The sequence below is a fragment of the Scylla paramamosain genome, chromosome 1 (assembly GCF_035594125.1).
Source record: "Scylla paramamosain isolate STU-SP2022 chromosome 1, ASM3559412v1, whole genome shotgun sequence".
NCBI lineage: Eukaryota > Metazoa > Arthropoda > Malacostraca > Decapoda > Portunidae > Scylla > Scylla paramamosain.
The window spans coordinates 41856322-41878493 of NC_087151.1; the positions used below are offsets into that span (position 1 = coordinate 41856322).

A 22172-nucleotide genomic window follows, 5' to 3' on the forward strand; every position below is an offset into this window, starting at 1 on the left:
GGGACCCCAATTCTCCACAAGTGCTGTTCTTCTGACACACAGACAAGCACTTGCCGTTCTGCACTTTGTTACAAGTTTTGTAAATCCTAGACAAGTCAAACAAGTTAAAATGGTATAGACAGTAGTTTGAGGGATTAGAACAGTCACCCTTTTTTAGTAACAGGCTGAATGTAGGCAAACTTCCAACAACAAGGAAAGAAGGCAAGGTGCAAGCACAGAGGCACAGTTTGGAGAATAAAAGAAAGGACCCCATCAGGTTTATAAGCCTTCTGAGTATTAAGGCCAGCAAGGGCATGGAAAACATCACCGTGGAGGACCTTAATAGGTAACACGATGAAGTCTGAGAAAGGAGGAGAGGGAGGAACAACCCCTGAATCACCCAAGGTAGAGTTTTTAGCAAAGGTTTGAATAAAGAGTTCAGCTTTAGAAATAGATGAGATGGCTGAGGTGCCATCAGGCTGAAATAAAGGAGGGAAAGATGAAGATGCAAAGTTATTGGAGATTTTTTTTTTTTTTTTTTTCTTTTTATGTAGGTGGGACATTAGCCAAGGGTAACAAAAATCCAATAAAAAAAAAAAATGCCCACTGAAATGCCAGTCCCATAAAAGGGTCCAAAGCGGTAGTCAAAAATTGAAGGATAAGTGTCTTGAAACCTCCCTCTTGAAGGAATTGAAGTCATAGGAAGGTGGAAATACAGAAGCAGGCAGAGAGCTCCAGAAATGTTTTTGGCTAGGTGCCAGAAGTCACAAGGAGAGTTAGATCTTGAAAAATTTGGACAAGTTCTATTAATGAAGTTTTTGGCTAGCTGGAGAACAACAGATTTGTCATGATTCTGGGCAGAAATATAAAGTGCATGAGATTCAGGTGATGTGAGAGAGAGAGAGAGAGAGAGAGAGAGAGAGAGAGAGAGAGAGAGAGAGAGAGAGAGAGAGAGAGAGAGAGAGAGAGAGAGAGAGAGAGAGAGAGAGAGAGAGAGAGAGAGAGAGAGAGAGAGAGAGAGAGAGAGAGAGAGAGAGAGAGAGAGAAATAATCTTACAACCTTTAGAAAATATTATGCCTCCCATCTCTGAAATTATCCATATCAGATGAAATTACCACAACTTATGTTAGTTTTAATTTCACATATCATGTCAACACAGGATTGAGCCTAGCTACTGCACTCACATCACGTTATTACAGTTTCATCATGAGATAATGCAGGAGAGACAGTAAAACACACACACACACAAACTGTTCACACTATCTGAACGTGATGGATCAGATGTGATCAGCTGAACAGTGACATGCACCCTATTGTCCCTCACTTACGAGTCATGTGCTCTTATATCTTTATGCTGGAAAGAAAATAACCACCAAAACATACGCACACATACACAAACACAAACATACATGGGGAAATTGACTATACATCTGGCAAGGAGGTGGCCATTAGCAGTGAACTCCTTAATCACTGATCTTCATCGGTTGTCACATTGTTTTTGCAAGCGACCGAAAGAAAAATATAAAATCTCATAGATTAGAACGATTTTGTTGCAGCTTTTTTTAAGTGGTTATTCCTTTTCAAATTTTGATTGACATAAAAATAATTTCCTGAAAGTATCTCTTGTTTAGAATTTTGTTTTACTTTGGAAAAATCAGCAACGTCAGCCAGATTTCGACCTATGCCACAGACATTAGGGTTAGGCAACAAACATCCATGGTTGTTGAAAATCTGTACCTTAAAAACTTTCTTGTATGAATCAATAATAATCCTACGTGCATGTTTGTAACCACTTCATATGTTAAAAAATAATGATAAATATTGGCTTGCCTCTGTACACAACTTGTTCTAGCTTCTTCCTCCACCCAACACATTACAGTCACTACCAACAAAAATGTTCTGTAACAGCAATTCCCATTACACAGTACACTCAGCTCCTATGAAAATGTTTTTGGAGGTACATTACAGTAGCGGCTAAATGATTAGTGGCCAGCTACTCACTTAATTGAAATATATACCACCCTAATTTAAGAATAGTATTAAATTTGGACAGGCAAACAGTACATATCCTCTTCCTCAACAGCATATGATGGTAACCCTCAGCTTGACTTCACTGCTCCAGTGTCAACTCATGATTTACCACAGGTCAGGGCTCATTTTGTTTATTTTCTTACAAAATGGGTAAAAAAACAAGCTTCTGCTAAGCAAGAAAATATCTCAGATCACAGCAATGCATGAAGCAAATGTTGATAAAAATTAAATTGTTCATGCTGTTGTTGTTTGTGCCTAACCTCAGGGTGAAGAAATTCCTGGTGGTAGCCATCTAAACATGACTAGAGTACTTATTTGAAATATATTCTAAAGTCACTTACCAAAAAATCCTTTGTTTATGTAGTAGTGCCCCCATTCCATCTTCTCATCCCCAATCTTCTGCAGTACAGACAGGTTTTGCAGTGGCTGAATGCCTGAGCCAATCACCTCACATATCTCCCGGACCTTGATTCAGGAAAGACTGCCATGTACTAAACAAATATATTTAGCAGGGGAGAGCTAATTAATGTAAATTACTATCATGAACTCCTTTATTACTGAGTGTGCAATCTTAAACCTCATCTCCCCACACTGAATTTTTTTACATGCTCCTGATTTTGTTAGAGTTTATATTTGTCCTTAGACCCTTGTTCAGTCATATATATATATATATATATATATATATATATATATATATATATATATATATATATATATATATATATATATATATATATATATTTTTTTTTTTTTTTTTTTTTTTTTTCCCAGGTGTTCTTATAGATTTTAGTTACAAGGTACATATTATATTATATGAAATAAAACCACAAGTCTACAGGAGTAGGCTGTGTGGAGTGCCAGTGGCAGTGTTTGGGAATCATTACTCCTTTTTGTCACTGCTCACCTCACTTATTCTCTGGCAAACATTCTTCATCCAAGTCACTTATGATGTCATCTAAGCCTTCCAGCTTTATTTCAAGAATCACTTTATACTTCAACTCACTCTCAGGTGGATATAAGATGACACACTACAACACACCAATCACACACTGCATGCATGGCATGGCATCACCACCCACACCCCACATTACTGCATCATCCTTGAAATACTTTTAATAAGGTGTCAATTTGTCTATTTGTCATTATGAGTCACAAAAATCATACAAACCAGTAAAATGAAGCTGTGTATTGCCAGTTAAGCCATGATTTACAGGGGCATTTTGTCAGTCTCTCTGAGTAACTTTTCATGAAATACTATGGTAACTCATTGCTAACAAAGGGGTTAAATATTGTATGCTATTTTTCTTTACTTGGTTTTCCACCACAAGAAGGCAATACACACACACACACACAGTATCAGTGAATAAAATTGAGACCTACCGTTTGATATTATCAGTAAATGGCTTGTAACTCCAACCACTATGAAACCAACAAGCTCTTGCCCAGCTCCAAATGTTTAGCACTGCTAACTCCCAAACAAGTGTGATCATGTGATGACAACAATGCCTAAGTATCTCAAGGTCACACAAGGGTGCAGAATTGACCTTTTGCTCCTGAATTTGCCTATCCTGGACTTTTTGCCCTATGGAATATCAAAGTCCACCATTTTTCACTGAAAGGACAAAAATTCTTTGTGCCACCACAAATGAAGTAAGGAGTCAGGATCGGTGAGAATGCTGCCTATACTTGCCATCATAGAGAAGTTTTGGTGCAGCTCTGCAGGTGGGCAGGTTCATGTTGCGGTGAAGGTGCTCATGGATGGTATGATCTGACACATGCAACAGTTTTGAGTGTTCTTTCTTCATTTGTGCAGATGTAATGAATGGATTTCTTATCCAAATATGTCTTATGAGTGCATCAGTCTTTATGGAAGTTTTTTTCCTGCTTGCCAGGACAAGGTTTGGGATAGGTATCTTCATTCTCATACATACCTTTGCGGGTGGCAAAGATGTGAAACCAGCCAACCTTGATCTCAGCTCCTTGCTTCAGGGCAACAGTGCAGGCTCTCTCCACCTTGTCTGTGGTGGCCTCAACAATTTTTATCCTTAAGGCAAAAAACTGTGATGATGCAAAAATGCACTGGTGGATTGACTGACTGATAAAAAAAAAAAAAATGCTGCAACATTATGTTCATATGGCACTGCAGAAACGGGGAGGAAAGGAGAGCAAAGAAGGGGAGGGGAAAGGAAGGTAATATCACTAGCAGTGAGGAAAGGAGAGTGCTTGCTCCACAGAGCTAATGAGCACCGAACCCTCCTATGACTGGCAAGCCACTGAAAAGATGGTGCTGCCAACCATGTTTCAAGCCCTGCCACCATGACAAGATGACTCCCCATGAAGGGTGGAGTAATATGAGGAAAAAAGTTTTACACTGCAGCCTTGTGTGGCCTCAAGGTACTGAGGCATTTTTGTTATGTGATCACACTAGTACTGGAGTTAACAATGCTCACCATCTACAGCTGGGCAAGAGCATGTACATTTTATAGCAGTTGAAGTTTTGAACCATTTTCCCATGATAGTAAATGGTAGATTTTAACTTTATCCTCCGATACTGTGTGTGTGTGTGTGTGTGTGTGTGTGTGTGTGTGTGTGTGTGTGTGTGTGTGTGTGTGTGTGTGTGTGTGTGTGTGTGTGTGTGTATATATATATATATATATATATATATATATATATATATATATATATATATATATATATATATATATATGGTATAACACGAGTTTCTGCGGATATTGCTGTAGGTGAACATACAGGTTACTCTCAGTAGAAAATGTTCTATGCAGATATAATATATATATATATATATATATATATATATATATATATATATATATATATATATATATATATATATATATATATATATATATACACTCTTTTCTTTTAACACTAAATTTCCATTCATTTAATCTATTCCAAGAACATGCATGGTTTGAAGAGGGCAAATTACTTCAGCTAGCTTTAAATCAACAACACATTTTGGTCCCTTATAATCTGAGCGTCACTTACCTTAGCTCTAAGTAAAGGTTCCTTAGGTAGCAGTGGATTCTGAGGGTAAGTCTCTTCCAGATATTCCATGATGCTGATCTGGAAAAGAGTATTGTATATGTTAGCTCATAAGGCAACTATGCTCTTCAATGGAACACCTTCCTGTCAAAGTGTGGCAGTTTGGATATTCCACTGATCATCTGACTTAAACATGACCAAAGTAACCATACTAGACTGGTCCACTGAAAATCCAAACCAAGTAAGTTAAATGTCTAAAGCAATCGTAAAGCAAGTCTAAAGCAATAGCATGCAATCAAGTTTAACCATCCGATCTTGACCTCTATACATCAGTCCCCACCAGACAGAGCAACTAGACATGGCATCAATAAGACCTGTTCTAGATTAAGGGGAATGGTTGGATGAGTGGGAAAATTGTTGTTATTGACTGAATTGAGATGAAAATATTATGAGGTCAAGACTTCTATATGAATAAGAACTGCCATGTAAAAGTTTCCCTACCTCCCCCCCTTTCCCCCTCGAAAACTGTGTCCCGGTTCAGACACAGCTACGCACTGTTCTGCCACCTTCATACACTTTTAGGCAGGATCTCTGTGGTGTCCTCCCTTGTCCTTGTCCTGTGCTCTTACTCAGTCGAGTCTGGCCCAGCCTGGGGGACAGACTTGGCAGCTGGTTCTCCCTTGTATAGCAGTATTTTTATAATATACAGAAGCCTAGTACTACTTTCTCTGGCACCTTCCTGAGGACTCTGAGCACACCAAAGCACACAGCAAGCTAAAATCTTGTACATATGGTGGCTGTGTGGGATGGAAATAGCATGGCGTCCCAGCAATGTATGCTTCTCCAATACCCAAGTCCTCCAAGCACCACTCCAGCTGCCAGCTATCTTGCTAGCTACTTCAGCATTCATCGCCTATTAACTAAGTGCTATGTATGCTACCATGTCCATAATGCCTTCTTCAGCTGCTTCAGGGCCTCTGTCAAGTTTTCTCATGCTTGCATGCCCATGCCTGTGTTCCTGTAGAACTTCAAGTCATCACCAATGCATCTTGCCAGCTGTAGGTGCTGTCCCTGTCGTTGCAAGGCTGGACTCTTCAAGTCATCACCGACTTGGCAGCTATAGCTGTTGTTCCTGTCGTTTCAAGACAGGATTCTTCTAGTCATCACCAATGCATCTCGCCAGCTGTAGGCAATGTCCCTGTCATTTCAAGACTGGACTCTTCAAGTTGTCACCAACACATCTCATCAACTGAAGGCACTGCTCCTGTCATTTCAAGACTGGACTCTTCAAGCCATCACGAATAAATCTCAACTGATTTAATGCTGTTGTTCCTGTCACTTCAAGACCTTGGACTTCTCAGCCACCAGTCTTCACTTCAATGCTGCATCTCAAATGACTCAATGCTGTTGTTCCCATCATTTCAAGACTTAGGACTTCTCAGCCGCCAGTCTTTGCATCATCACCGGATGCATTATTAGTGTATTGCCAGTGCAGTTATTTTTGCAATTTATTGGGCATAGAAATGCCATATTTTCCTTACTTGAGGTACTCAGTGATATCATTGTTTATGTTGCTTCTTCTGTGACTTACACAGCTAAGCACACTTTACACATTTTCTTATTATCTGTGTCTTTATTCTAATATTTACACATTTATTTATTTTGTTAATGACCTGCATGTCACTCATACGTCTCCATATTATATTTTGCAAGGTATGAGGGCATGCCTCAAATGTGTGGCCAAGCTATGTCCCAGGTTGGACACAGCCATGCACCATTCCACCACCTTCGTACACTTTTAGGCGGGATCTCTGTGGCATCCTCCCTTGTCCTTGTCCCGTGCTCTCACTCAGTCAAGTCTGGCCCTGCCTTGGGGGTTGGACACAGTGGGCTGGTGCTCTGTACCTTCACAGCTTTATATAATATACAGTACCCTGCTACCACTGAGTTTGTCTGGCACCTTTTCTGAGCATCCAGAACACTCCTTGAGCATAAAGATTTACAAGCAAGAAAATAAAGACCTGTACAATTGATTTTTTTTAATCTATCTCCTACAGTTTTTATTGTACAGTCATGTGGTTCACATGAAGAAAAAGTTGGCATAACAATGCCATTTTTTTTATATCTGGTTTTATTTGTCAGAAATTATTGTTTTCTTTGGAGCGTCAAAATTTCAGAAAATACTTAAAAAATTAAACATTTTTTTGTGCCAATAATTTTGAAAATTACATTAAAATACTGGCCTTCCCCTTTAGTTGAATCTTTGTTTCATTTTAATAGATGCATAAATGGCTGAAGAGATAGATTTCAAAGGTGAAGAGATAAGGTTTCAAGATATTTAACTTTTAAAGTTGTGAATACTTTTCAAGACTGTTTTCCTGTTCTATAAGTTAGTTTCTTTATATCATTAGATGCATTTTCCTATATATTTTTTTCATATCAGATAAGTATTAACAGTTTATCCTTGTTACAATCATGCAGGACTCACTACATGTTAGAAAGCCATTTCTATTTCAAGTTCCCGGTCCCCACCCTTTTGAGTTTTATCTCTTTCAAGAGGGTATCACAGTTGCCTAAGCTCCTTTTTGATGCCACGTCTTCTTCAGTATAATTCTCCTGCAGCATATCCTGTTCTATCTTCCTTCTAGAGCCATTTCCTCTTTTTGCTCATTAAGTGTCTTCTGCAGTCAATGTCCTGAAGATTCAAAGTTTTGCAGAGGACTCTTCTGTTCCTTCTAATTATGTTGCTTGTATATCAAAAAGTGATTTATCATGGTCCAGAGTAGTAGGAACGGGAGAGACTGATTCTCTGGATACTAGGATGTCCTACTGGGCAGCAGAGGTGTTGCTGTGGCAGGAAGTCGCAAATCTCTGTGGAGGTTCAGAGAGCATCACAGCCGTTTCAAGCCTCATTTCTTCTTTCTTTCCACTTGTTTTCTACTGCGTTTCTCTTGTCTCTTGCAACGGAAAGTTGCCTCTTCCTCTCAGAAGACTTAACCATTATGGAATAGCCCTAGTGTGTCCTAGTATCCTGGCAGAGAACAAGATAGAAGGTGCAAAGTTGTGGATGGAAGGCAAAACACACACCTTACTTCTAAGAGCAGATGCTCACTGGTGTGTCCCTGCATCATCCCAGTGACTGAGTCACTGAGTAAACACAGTGCAGTGGGCCGCGGGTGGCGCGAAGCAGTGTGCTCTGGTGGCGAGGAGACAAAGTATGCCTCGCACGGGAATTTTAATCGATTTTATGAGTACACATTAATTTTTTATTGATTTTAAGGCTCGGGAAAAAATGTGCCAGATACTTGAAGCTGCCGGATACTCGAATGCTGGATGAGAGGGATTTTACTGTAATCAGATCTATCAACAAATAAATTACTAATTGTTGTTACATCATTTCTTTCTCTAACGTGACTGGAAATAGGGCAATTTTCAAGAACATGTATCTCCGTTTGAATCATACCACATGAACACAATCTTTCCTCCAAGGGAAGACGACCCCTTCCTCGCCGATTCCAGCGTCCCTTTTCAACTGCCAACGAGTGTGAAGACAGACATAACCTTGTCCAGGACACTCGTTCCAATTCATTAACTTTAACGTTTTTTATGTAAATGTCATGCACTATTAGTTCTCTATTAACAGACTTATAAAAACTTAGCCTGTTTGATACTGAAGCTCTCACACGAGTCTTCACCTCATCCATTGCACTGTGCACATCGTCACTGTCGACAGTGATCAAGTCTGTCACATACCTGAACACAACATCATTATACCTTAGTGCCGCCTTAATTGCATATATCAGAGGGTCGTCATCCATTGTGTTTCTTTTTGTCCACATTTCTTTACAGAATTTTCTTTGTTTTGCCTTAACCAGGGCACAGACTGGGGGCATGCCCAACTCTACCATGCAAACATCATTGTTCATCGTTTTTCTTACACCAAGAAGTTGCTTTATACACCATTTATACTATTTTTCTATAGGCTTCGTGACTCCATTGAGCCAGGATTCACAACCGTACAGTAGCGACGAGAGAGAGAGAGAGAGAGAGAGAGAGAGAGAGAGAGAGAGAGAGAGAGAGAGAGAGAGAGAGAGAGAGAGAGAGAGAGAGAGAGAGAGAGAGAGAGAGAGAGAGAGAGAGAGAGAGAGAGAGCCATGTTCAATACTGCTTAATGTAATTTATGCAAGAACCACCTGCACATCATGTGCAGATCTCACTGCATCAGATATCAAGAGCAGGGCTGGTTCATTTCAGCTGCACCTTAATACACCCACTCTCTTCTTTGCATCTGAGCCAATTAGATCAGACCAAATATGGGAAAACCTCCTGTGAAGACCTAAAAGGCTACATCATCATTTATGCATTCACAACTTCTCTTCATTCATTTGTGTGCTTTAGTGCACTCAACTCTTCCTACTCATACTTGACTAACTAATCATGAATACAAATAAATTAAATTGATGAGCATTTTACTAGAACATGTTTACAAACTTAGAAAGAGGATAAAAATGCTTTTATCATCCAGGTGGATGAAGCTTTACAAAATATACAAAGAGACAACCATCACCACTCACCGACTGGGTCAACATCTTGTCTTCTACGATCAGTGCTGGGACCTGGCCCATGGGATTCACCTTGGTGTATTCATCACTCACCTGTCAAGAAGAATGAGCATTAAAACACTGCAAAACATTAAATTCCTTCATAACAATAGTCAGGTCTGGTATGGAAACTAAAAAAATTACCCATATGACTAGTATAGATACATACAAGAAAAGCATGTCTTATGATTTATATACCAATTACTAGATGTTAAGTGTGTGCACACTCTTGCACGCGCACAAACACATACTTGGCAGACTAGGGGTCTCACACCACACTCATGTCACTGATTACTTTTACTAATGACTGAGCAGTTATCATTCTCCTTAAGTGTGTGAAGATAGTCTGGGACATAGATAAGGTGAGGCACTAATTGTTCTAGATTGTAAAGGATGGCAAAGTTAAAGGCTAGTTCACCAGGTTGATTGGTGAATGAAGATGAAAGCCAAAGTTGGTGGTGAACATTGAAGTCTAAAAGAATGGAGATCTCTGCAAAAGAGAAGAGATTTAGGATGTGCTCCACTCTGGAAGCTAAAAAGTAAAAAAAAAAATAAAAATAAAAAATGAAATAAAAATCTGTAATCAAGAGGAGTTTGGTGAGAGATTCACAGCACAGATGAATTTAGCTTGAGAATGACTCAGAAGTCAAAGCCAGATGGTAGAAAATTTGGAAGACTCATGAGCATGGGTAAAGGAACAAGTTAGGTAATTGTACACATAAGACACATTATCTAGCTTTGGACTGAAAATTATGATAGTTAGTAGGAGGGAACAGAGAAAGGAATAGAATTACTAAAATTATATGTAGGTAAAAAGTTGCTCTAACATGAATCTATTACAGTATATCCATGTTAGCCATGTATATCCATGTTAGTATATCCATGTTAAAATTCTGAACTCTTAAAGTCACAACTAGAATAAGACAGAGCTGAAACTAATGACGGGTCATGTTTTATGTTAGGAAATATTAGTCAAATTAAAAATACATAATATAAAATTGGACACAAGTATTCCCAAACTGAACACAAGCTAATTCCAGTCTGCAAAACTGTTCAAGTTTACCAATATCCCCAGTAAACAGTGGCTCAAGGCAACCAGCCACAAGCATATAGAGACTGTACAAAAGATATGAACTCTTTTCACATGCAGTGAAGTACATGCACCCCAAATCACCGACGACATAAACCAGAAACCTTCCGATGGTTAGTCCACAGATGAATGCTCTTACCTGTTCCTTTTTGAGTAGGTGAATTGGCCGGTACTCATAATCAATACTCTTGTGGGCCAACACTAGAAACAGAACCAAAAAAAAAAAAAAAAGGAGGTTCAGATTGGTTTTTCATTTTTGCCCTATAGGAAGATCAATTTTAATCAAAAGATGTAGCAGGATGTTCTTTCCTTTCCTCTTTCTCCTCCAAGCATGATATCCAGTGCAGCAATCATCTTAATATTTATAGTTCTTTTATATATTGGTTTACAGTTATGTCTTTGTATAATTTCAGGGATTTAATATGTCTGCTTCCTGCTGACCTACTTCTATCTATTTATCTTTCCCTGTTTGGTTGTAAACATAAAGATGTGCTGAATGTGTTTATCAACATCATCAACTTATATTATTCCACTGCAGGGCAAAGGCCTTCTGCAATGGTTAAGCTACATACATATCATACTGGACCGGCTTTGAGCATTACAAAGATATGTGAGCTTAGTATAAATGCATATGCTGAAATGAGAAATAAATTATCATGGCTGGCAACTTGCATTGATGAAGATAAGTAAAGAACAAACACTTCTTTCCTGTAGTGCCCAGATGTATAAATGCAAAGTGAGAGTAATTTTGAGAGGTGTTGTTATTATTCAAAGATTTATGTATTGGCTTTGGTTGCAGGCATTTCTGGAAGGCCTACAGTATTTGAAGAAGAAATAAATATGGCCTGTGAAGTCTTAATAAATTGACTGAAGATGAATGACAGCAAATCAGGATACAAGTGCCATCATTTATTGGCAACGATGCAAGTATGACAATAAGGCTTATAGGAAAAGAGATCAGTGATCTACAATCAGTAGGACATCAAATATGTGTTTTGTTGCTCTGAGACATTTTCACCCAATTTGGCATAGTATCTGTTGTTTTATTTGAACTGGCTTGAGAGGTAATGGGGCAGAAGGAATTGAAGCATGTCAAATGCACTTTAGGTATGACTTTTGCACAATCATGAATATTAAGCAATGTAAATTAAATAATTTTAAGTCAATGGGAGGCATATAACTTAGGTGCACTGAAGTAAAGTTTTCTTTAGGACTGATGCCATTTCTTACATTCGCTACAAAATCCAGACTTTCTGATTTTTCAGACAATTTCTCCCCCTCCTTTAAATCCCGAAAATCCATGGTCCACTTTACTATATAAAACCCTATAAATAATGATGTATGTACTAAAAAAAATGTTATTGTCTTGATACCTCAGATTCAACTTTTAAGTGTATACACACTCTTTAGTTTGATGGATTTATCAGCAGTACACCATCAAAGTCTGTAATAAGTTGTGTCGATTGTATTGCAGTCTATTAAACAAAGGATTACTTTATATACAAAACCTACTATATTAAAAAGGAATGTAAATAAAGAATAATGGCAGTTTGAAAACACCATAACAGCACTCATATATAAATATGTAAAGCATAATTTTTGTAAGTGCAACAGTCTTGTTCATGCAAATGCACCTTGCCTAATACAATAGGAGTACATAAAAAAATGCAAAACTGGTTTATCACATGCTGGAAATTGATCTTTTATGTACTGTTTTGTCTACTACTTACATTCATGTATATGTAATGTTACCATCAATGGAGAAAGTCAACAAGGGTTCATCAAATCATTTAAATTAAGTTTTATAAATAAGGAAGTGCAAGTTGTTAGTGAACTTAATAAGACAAGCAAGAGGCTGCTGCACTATACCTCCTCTGCACTGTGACATAGTGAAGCCTCTCTCATTAAGTGGTAACTCCCTCTTATTGTACTGTAAAACTTCTTATCTATGAAATCCAATCCAAGTCATCATGGCTAATACTGCTGTGCAGGACAATGAGTAACATAATCAAGTTCTTTATTTTTGTTGATGCCAATGACCACTTCCCCCACAAGCTTATAATTCATCTTCTCCCTCCTCAAGTAGTGAAAATTAATGATTTGTTAACTGCCTTTGAAAACATTTACTCAGGATAATTAATATAAGACAAGAGATTTGTTGTACAACCTTCATGTTTCTTTATTTACTAATGATTGGTAAGGCAAATATATGTATAGCAGCAAGTCACTGCTATTGATTCATCATCTATTCAACACTGACCATGGATGAAATATTCACATACATATTTGAATACATAACCATTACTAGAAATCAAAGTACAGCCAGCCCTCAACATTTGAGGGGAGGGGGGGAGGGTTAGGTAACAGGCATCCGTAAATTATGGAAAATTAGAAAGTCTGGAAATGGAGAGAGTCTGACAAGAGTCAAGATGGATGTAACTTATTGCAGTGGACAGCATTACCCAAATCTTAGTGAATGTGGGCCACCTCAAATGAGTAAGAGTATCATAGAGAAGTTAGAGGTAGTGTTTTATGAGTGTAGAGCACCAGAAAAGCTGCTCAATGACTATTCTGCTTTTCATAGTAAGATATTTCCTGATTTTGCCAAAAAGTGGCATGTGCATCTCTACTTCAGATGTGCACATGTTCCTTCAGGAAATGGTATAGCCAAGAGATGTCATTAGACCATGAAAGTTGTCACTACTAGAAAAGTCTGCACCATAGCAGAGGCAGTGTATTTTTATAACATCACACCTCAAGATGATTGACTCATCAACTGCCCCCACCAGCAAGCAGGGTCCCCCTAAGCAAAGGTGCCTCTGGCATTTTGCCTCTGCTAGTTAGGGGAACCAGAGGAGGTATTTTGCTGACTTTCCTTGGAATGACTACTGCTTCCGTGTCAGAGACCCGTCTTTGTGTGCTGAGCGCATAACAGTGGTGATAGTGTCTAGTATGGAGGTGTACATTCCTCACTCTTTTTCTCAAACTAAACCTTCCAAACCTTGGTTTAACACAGCTTGTTCTCGTGCTATACATGATAGAGAGGTGGCCCACAAAAGGTACTTAAGCTTTCCATCACCAGAATCTCATGCACTTTATATTTCTGCCCAGAACCATGCCAAGTCTGTTCTCCAACTAGTCAAAACTCCTTCATTAACAGAAAGTGTCAAAATCTTTCAAGATCTAACTCACCTCATGACTTCTGGCATCTAGCCAAAAATATCTCCAATAACTTTGCTTCTTCTTCTTTCCCTCCTTTATTTCAACCAGATAGCACCACTGCTATCACATCTATTTCTAAAGTTGAACTCTTCGCTCAAACCTTTGCTAAAAACTCTACCTTGGACAATTCTGGGCTTGTTCCTCCCTCTCCTCCATCCTCTGACTACTTCATGCTACCTATTAAAATTCTTTGCAATGATGTTTTCCATGCCCTTGCAGGCCTAAACCCTCGGAAGCCTTATGGACCTGATGGGGTCCCTCCTACTGTTCTCCGAAACTGTGCCTCCATGCTTGCACCTTGCCTAGTCAGGCTCTTTCAGCTCTGTCTGTCAACATCTACCTTTCCTTCTTGCTGGAAGTTTGCCTACATTCAGCCTGTTCCTAAAATCCCTGAAACTACCGTCCTATTGCTTTAATTTCCTGCCTATCTGAAGTTTTTGAATCTATCCTCAATAGGAAGATTCTTAAACATCTATCACTTCACAACCTTCTATCTGATCGCCAGTATGGGTTCCGTCAAGGCCGCTCTACTGGTGATCTTCTGGCTTTCCTTACTAAGTCTTGGTCATCCTCTTTTAGAGATTTTGGTGAAACTTTTGCTGTTGCCTTGGACTTATCAAAAGCTTTTGATAGAGTCTGGTACAAAGCTTTGATTTCCAAACTATCCTCCTATGGCTTCTATCCTTCTCTGTGTAACTTCATCTCAAGTTTCCTTTCTGACCATTCTATTGCTGCTGTGGTAGACGGTCACTGTTCTTCTCCTAAATCTATTAACAGTGGTGTTCCTCCGGGTTCTGTCCTGTCACCCACTCTCTTATTATTCATCAATGACCTTCTAAGCCAAACTTCTTGTCCTATCCACTCCTATGCTGATGATACCACCCTGCACCTTTCCACGTCTTTTCATAGACGTCCAAGCCTCCAGGAAGTAAACATTTCACGCAGGGAAACCACAGAACACCTGATTTCTGATCCTTCTAAAATTTCTGATTGGGGCAGAGCAAACTTGGTATTGTTCAATGCCATCTACCAACTTGACACAACCTCTTCTTCAATGACACTCAACTGTCCCCTTCTTCTACACTGAACATCCTCAGTTTGTCCTTTACTTATAATCTGAACTGGAAACTTCACACCTCATCTCTAGCTAAAACAGCTTCTATGAAGTTAAGCTTTCTGAGATGTCTCCGCCAGTTTTTCTCACCCTCCCAGCTGCTAAATCTGTACAAGGGCCTTATCCGTCCATGTAAGGAGTATGCTTCACATGTCTGGGGGGTTCCACTCGTACCACTCTTCTAGACAGGGTGGAATCAAAAGCTTTTCGTCTCATCAACTCCTCTCCTCTAACTGACTGTCTTCAGCCTCTCTCTCATCGCTGCAATGTTGCATCTCTAGCTGTCTTCTACCAATATTTTCATGCTAACTGCATGCCTTCCCTTCTCCCTTCTTCCCTTAAGCCTTATTTCCTTTATTTGTTTTTTGCCCTTGAATCTTCCTCCTTCCATAAAATAAAGAATAACAAAAAAAAAATTATTGAAAAGCACAATAATTTCCCCTAGATCTAGTTTGAGAATCATCCACTCTACTGTTTTATCACCTCTGTAATTTTAACATTTTGCAGTTGTTTTGCCTATGTATATACCACACTTTACCCTAGCTATTGCTTTCTCTACTTCCTCCCTACCGATACTTCTCTGCATAAACATTCCCTCTCCACTTGTTTCTGTATTCACATTAGACTCTATTGCTTCTCATATTGTCTTTCCAATCATTAAATGATCAAAACTTTTCCCACACACCATTCACCACCATACTACCTACAAGAACTCTACCCTCTCTATGCATTTAATCTGCCATCATAATATTGTAACCAATAGACTACTGAGCCTGATTTTTATGTAGTTAAGTATAGTTGTTGGATAAGTATGTACGAGTATGTAATGAGTGGATTCCTATGAGGGGGAAGTGAGGAACTGAGGGTGTGCAAGGTGACAGCCAAGCCTGCTGACACCAGGAAGGCAGACAGCAGCTGACTGCCTGATGCTGCCTGCCTGTTTTCACCTGTTTGCAGGTATTTACTATATGCACTGGTGTTCCTCATCTTCATGAAATACAGCCAGAGAGCACCAGTGAGGGACTTTTTTTTTTCCTGTCATCTACCTCTAATGTAACAATGTGTAAATATATATACTACTTTCTACTAAACATAAGCCTTGATGTGTAGACATCCATAGAAAAGTTGTATGTAAAAGATGGCAAACCAGTATTTTAAAGATTTTTTGTTTATTTGTATTAGCAGAGCACAAAAATCACACATTAATAATATCTGTATTTTCACACAAGTTTATTGTAAAGTTAGGAAAGATGTCATAACATTCAGACTCGAAATAAGTACTCACCTATTCTGACCCGCCAGGAGCAGGAGCTGCGGAAGTAGGAATACAAAATAGGCTGCAAGGAGAGAAAAGAAATATTAAGGTAAGTAATCTGCAAAATATAGATCATTACAGAACTAGCATTTTCACAAAATAATCCAGTATTTGAATAGAGGATTGTTGCTATCAAAAAGTAAACAAAATATCACTTTCCCTTCCTAAAGGTTCAGCACACATCTTTACTTGTGTTCAATCAACATTACATAACAAATAGTATATTCATTGATATTAAATAATGACTAGAGGGAGCTAAGGGACATAAACATCAGAAAATACATTTTAAATTTCAAAACTTTTTAATTATATATATATATATATATATATATATATATATATATATATATATATATATATATATATATATATATATATATATATATATATATATATATATATATATATATATATATATATTCGTTCCTGAATGCCATTCAAAATTTGAAATATTCAAAAACCAAAACTATTTTCCCCATAGGAATCAATGTAAAATAAATTAATCCGTTCTCAGACACTCGTCCACCATGTCTTACCTGGTAATGACTGACACACTCATTGCTAAGATGGCCGCTCAACATCTCCAGCTTAGAATTTTTTTTATCCAGAAAGGATGTATTGAATGAACTTGGTAACACAGAACTCATCAAAAGATATTGTTTAGATCATGCAAGCATTCTCTTTGTCACTGATCAAGTGAGGAAAGCCTTACAGAGTGACATAAAGAGCAGCAACCCCCTCACCATCAAAATTAAGGTGATCATAACATTTAGACATCTTGCTGCTGGGAAAAGCTACTGGGAAAATGCAGTTGTGCAGTTGTGAAGTAGTGATGGCATTGTGGCTTAGGAATACTCCTGAGTGCTGAACCCTGTTTGTTTACGAGGTTCTTCAACGGGATCCCATTTAACTTGTTTCAAAGATTGAATTACTGTCTTACCCTGTCTCTCTCCAAATATATAAAAACAAAGGAAATATTTATACAAACTACAAATTAGTAATAAATAACAGCTTTTACCATGTCTTGTAGTATTTGAAATCAAATAACTTTGTTTGAAAACCAAATTATAGTACAGCAACCAAAGCAGTTATGAGTTAGAATTTTTTTTTAAAAACCAAGTTGTTTGAAAAGGGAGATGTCCAGTAACCAAGGTTCCAGTGTAAAAAAAAAAGAGAACTTTATGTACGCCACTGTGTAGTGAAACTTTACTCCCTCCTCAGTCCCAGTAGAGAACTGCCATCCAGGAGGCTATAAACGACACTACTCGGCTGGAGAATATAATACTTTGTTGGACAGTGGGTTGGATTTGTTGCTGAGAGCGGTTTGTGCAATGAGGTGTTATACCTCGACCACCCACAATCATTATGCATCTGGCGTTTGTGCTCCTCTCTCTCTCTCTCTCTCTCTCTCTCTCTCTCTCTCTCTCTCTCTCTCTCTCTCTCTCTCTCTCTCTCTCTCTCTCTCTCTCTCTCTCCATGCTAGCAAGGTCGCCAGTGAAGGGCCAGACTAAATGGTTCTGTATTTCCACCTTTCTATGACTTGAATTCCTTCAAGAAGGAGGTTTCAAGACACTTATTCATCAATTTTTGACTACTGCTTAGACCCTTTTATGGGACTGGCATTTCAGCGGGCATATTTTTTTTTTATTGGATTTTTGTTGCCCTTGGCCAGTGTCCTTCCTACATAAAAAAAATAAATAAATAAATAAATAAAAAATATATATATATATATATATATATATATATATATATATATATATATATATATATATATATATATATATATATATATATATATATATATAAAGCAATCATTATCAAATTGTTTATCAATGGGTATTAAAAAATTATTTTTAAAGTAGCATATGCTAATCATAATCAGTATGTTTTATTTAATTACATTTTTTTTCTAAAAGGTTCAATATGACTAGTACAGTAAAATCATTTATACCTCATAATTTGTTATCCCTAAACATTATAAGCTGATCCCAAACATTACATTGTACTTTAATAAAACATTTAATGGCCGCTATGGGAGACAACAGACTGTCCCCGCCCAAACATACAACCACAAAGATATGTGATATTAATGGCAGAGCTGTTGACATCATGGTAAGAAACATGCACAACTGGTTGAAGGCAATGCATGACCCCATACCTGTTACTGGTTTGGCATAATCCACATCTGTGATCTTTCAAGGGATTTTCAGCTTTTTGATACCTTGCCAAGATTTGATACTTAGCATGCTTCACACTGAACCAAGGGGATCAGGAGTTTTCATTTTGTTGCCTCCAAAAGCTAGTACAATATATTTGCATAAGTAGCTGCAGTATTTCATAATGTTATTCCTTGGGAACCCAGATGGGTTAGAGTTAAGTTTCATTTGATGTTGGTGAAGTGTCCAACTAGATCAGGTTGGAAGGTTGAGTTATGTCCAGTTAAGCTAATGTTCTCATGGGCAAAGTTCTCCCCTTCTAGCTAGGTTTTGATTATTATATTTTCTTTTCCAAAAAAAGTGGTTGTGATTATTGCATACCTTATTGAATTCTAATTAACTTTATTTCTATGAGTTTCTGTGGAAAATCTATAAATTCCAAAACAGACATGGGCACTTACCCCCCCAAAAAAAACCCTAGACCCAATCCTGTAGGATAGGTTAAATTAGTATTCCTGAGAGGGGTCAAGGAAGGTGTAAGCCCTTGGCTAGGTTAGATTAGTAGCCCTGGAGAGGGGGCTAGGATGGTGCAGCCCCCCAGCTAGGTTAGGAGAATAGTGGGAATTATGGTGTAAATCTAAAAATTTACCCTTTCCTCCTTAGATTTTCCCAATGTAGGTACTTTTTTTCCCTTTATCCTACTTTTGGTTGGTTTGGTTGTTTTGCATTCTGAAACCTATCACAAAGTGTCATAATTGTCATTACCATTAGAAATCCTTCTTTCATAATGAAGGAGAAAACACTACTGTGCCTAAGTGTACCTTACCCCTGCCATCTTGCTCTGTATTTACCAAACAGAGCTCTACCTATTGTGCTGCCCTCTGTCAATCTTCTGAAACACATTCTAAGTGAACCAACTTGTGGTGTCAAATGGCAGAGTAATCACACTGAATTCTCATATTTTGAGAGAGAGAGAGAGAGAGAGAGAGAGAGAGAGAGAGAGAGAGAGAGAGAGAGAGAGAGAGAGAGAGAGAGAGAGAGATAATTACAGGACAGGGCCTAAAAATTATTGTCATGGAGGTGAAGTGCATATTTGACCCAGTCTTTAAACTATACCCTCTTGCTCTGATTCCCTTACCACAAAGGCCACATGCACTTATCATAAGCTAGAGGAGAGTAATGACATTATCATGAACTGGACTTTACTATTTGTCTCACTCCAAAAAATATATGGTTAGTAATTCCTCAGTTAAGTTAGATTCAGTAAACAACGGAAATTTAACTTAATTTTCTCGCCACCTATGAAATAAACATTAATCCTGGTTTGGTTGTCTTCACTTTTATATATTTCTTAATTCATTTATTTATTTTTCTTTTGTGTTCCTATATATGTGACTTGGTATTATTTGGTATAATATAAAAATAATTAACTTTCCTTCAAGTGTGAAAAACGACTGAAACATTCACAGTTTTCATTCACAAATTTTAACACAATAAACTCACATTCCCATTTGCATTTATAAATTAGGAGAGTTGATATTCATTCTATCACTACAAACAACTATACAAGTCAAACTGTCATGCTTGTCTTGACCATATAACAATTATGGACATGAAAATAAATAACAAAAGTTGCCTAACTAATGTTATTACCACTTATTTCTGGGGACTATAACACCTCCCTCATTGGACTGCCTCCAAGTGGCATTCCTGTTAGGTCCATAAGTTTGTTGTGGAGGTGGAATGGAGGGCAAAATTATATATTCTAGAGCCTCAATGCTAACATCATTCTTAACACATTAAAATACATGAAGGTTTATTTTTTAACAATGAACTCCATTACTTACTGAAAGTACAAATAAATAAAGATAAAATAATTGTACATTCAAAACGAATAAAAATGTACCAGAAACCGATATCACGTCTTTCAATTATTTCCTTGTTCACGCTGAGTTATGGCCGTTTTGATTTAGAAACAAGAACTATACGAATTTTACTGAATGTGGTAGCACGTAACAACTGGTTTAAGACTTTAAAAAAAAGGCCCATCCAGAATATTTGCCGGGCACATTATAAGGTATATATTTGCTGCATACGCGCTGCCAAGGTACTCCGCTAAATTTCAAGGACGAGGCAATCAACAGGTGACTCGTTAGGCTTCACCGTCACCTCAAAGTACTAGTAATTTTCAGAAAAGAACGAGGCTTTCAGTTATTCTCTCATGGAATGTCACTCCAACACTTCATACACCTAAACGGATTTCCATAACAAATAAACTGTGAACTTTGCCTATAGCCTTACAAGAACAACTCACCTTTGGCGTCGTCATAGCGGCAAATGTCGTATCTACCCTAGAACCACTGATCTTGCATTGAATGGATCTTGGTCTGAGTCCCGGCGCCCTGCTTTCTTACGGTCCACGGAGATTGTCGAACGTTGAAAGGGGAAGGGTTGGGGAAAGGACAGAATTAAATTTTCTTTTTCATATATATATATATATATATATATATATATATATATATATATATATATATATATATATATATATATATATATATATATATATATATATATATATATATATATATATATATATATATATATATATATATATATATATATATATATATATATATATATATATTCATTTATTTATTTATTTATTTATTTATTTATTTATTTATTTACTTATTTATTTATTTATTTATTTATTTATCAGAAGACACCTGCCGAAACTATAATTACTCCCTGTGAGATATGAAGTACTGGATCAGGGAGTATTGTGAACTTTTCAGTAACCCAGCTGTGACTTCACTGAACGTTTCCCTTTGTGTCTCTCATCACAAGGGAGTAGTCACAGCCTGCCCTCTAAAGACAACTCTCTTCCTTCACACAACACTACATGTACCTAATTACACGCACCCTTCACTCAAAAAAAAAAAAAAATCAATATGCCGACTACTACATCATCCTCGGAGTTCCCATCTGGGAGGGAACTACAAATGACCCCAGGTGGGACTGCTCTTCTGGTATCGACCCAAAGTGTCTTGACATCCCCGCCCCCTCAACTTTTTCTTCATTAACTTCTGCAACATTCACGGCCTTGGATCTAATTTTCAATCTGTAGAACACCACCTCTCCTCTATCAAACCTCCTCTTCTTTTCCTAACTGAAACACAGGCATCTGAGGCAACTGACAGTAGCCCCTTTTCTGTTCCCTCATGCTTTCTCTACTCTCATTTTCAATCCAAAGCTGAATGTTGTGTCTATGTGCGCAACGAGTTAACCTGCTCTCCTGCTCACATTCTTGAATCTTCCGAATTTTCCACCATCTGGCTACGACTGCAGAGTCTCAAACAAGATTTATCTGTGATCTATACCTCTCACCTAACTCCTCTAACTATATATAAAAAAATTCTTTGATTATTTAAATTCCAAAGTGGAGCACATCCTGACTCTCTTCCCTTTTGCGGATCTCCATTCTTGGAGATTTCAATGTTCACTACCATCCTGATGAACTAGGCTTTAACATTGCTGTCCACGACCTAGAGCAACTGATGTACGAGTAACATCCTACTTGAGTAACTGACCATCTTCGAGATGGTCAGTAACCCCAAAGTAGAGATGCCTCTGGCATTTTGCCTTTGCTAATTACGG

The 22172-nt window shown here is 37.8% G+C and overlaps 1 protein-coding gene across 1 annotated transcript in view; it reads right to left on the reverse strand.

The window, feature by feature from the left end:
• LOC135105801 (probable maleylacetoacetate isomerase 2) overlaps positions 1-20937 on the reverse strand; it is a 28391-nt gene extending 7454 nt beyond the window's left edge. The window contains exons 1-6 of the mRNA XM_064014340.1: positions 20830-20937; positions 16330-16381; positions 10848-10909; positions 9592-9672; positions 5021-5098; positions 2353-2476 (exon numbers count right to left, since the gene is read on the reverse strand). Coding sequence (XP_063870410.1) covers positions 2353-2476; positions 5021-5098; positions 9592-9672; positions 10848-10909; positions 16330-16381; positions 20830-20844 — 412 coding nt within the window. The 5' untranslated portion in view covers positions 20845-20937. The remainder of the gene's footprint in view (positions 1-2352; positions 2477-5020; positions 5099-9591; positions 9673-10847; positions 10910-16329; positions 16382-20829) is intronic.
• Positions 20938-22172: the final 1235 nt, after the last annotated feature.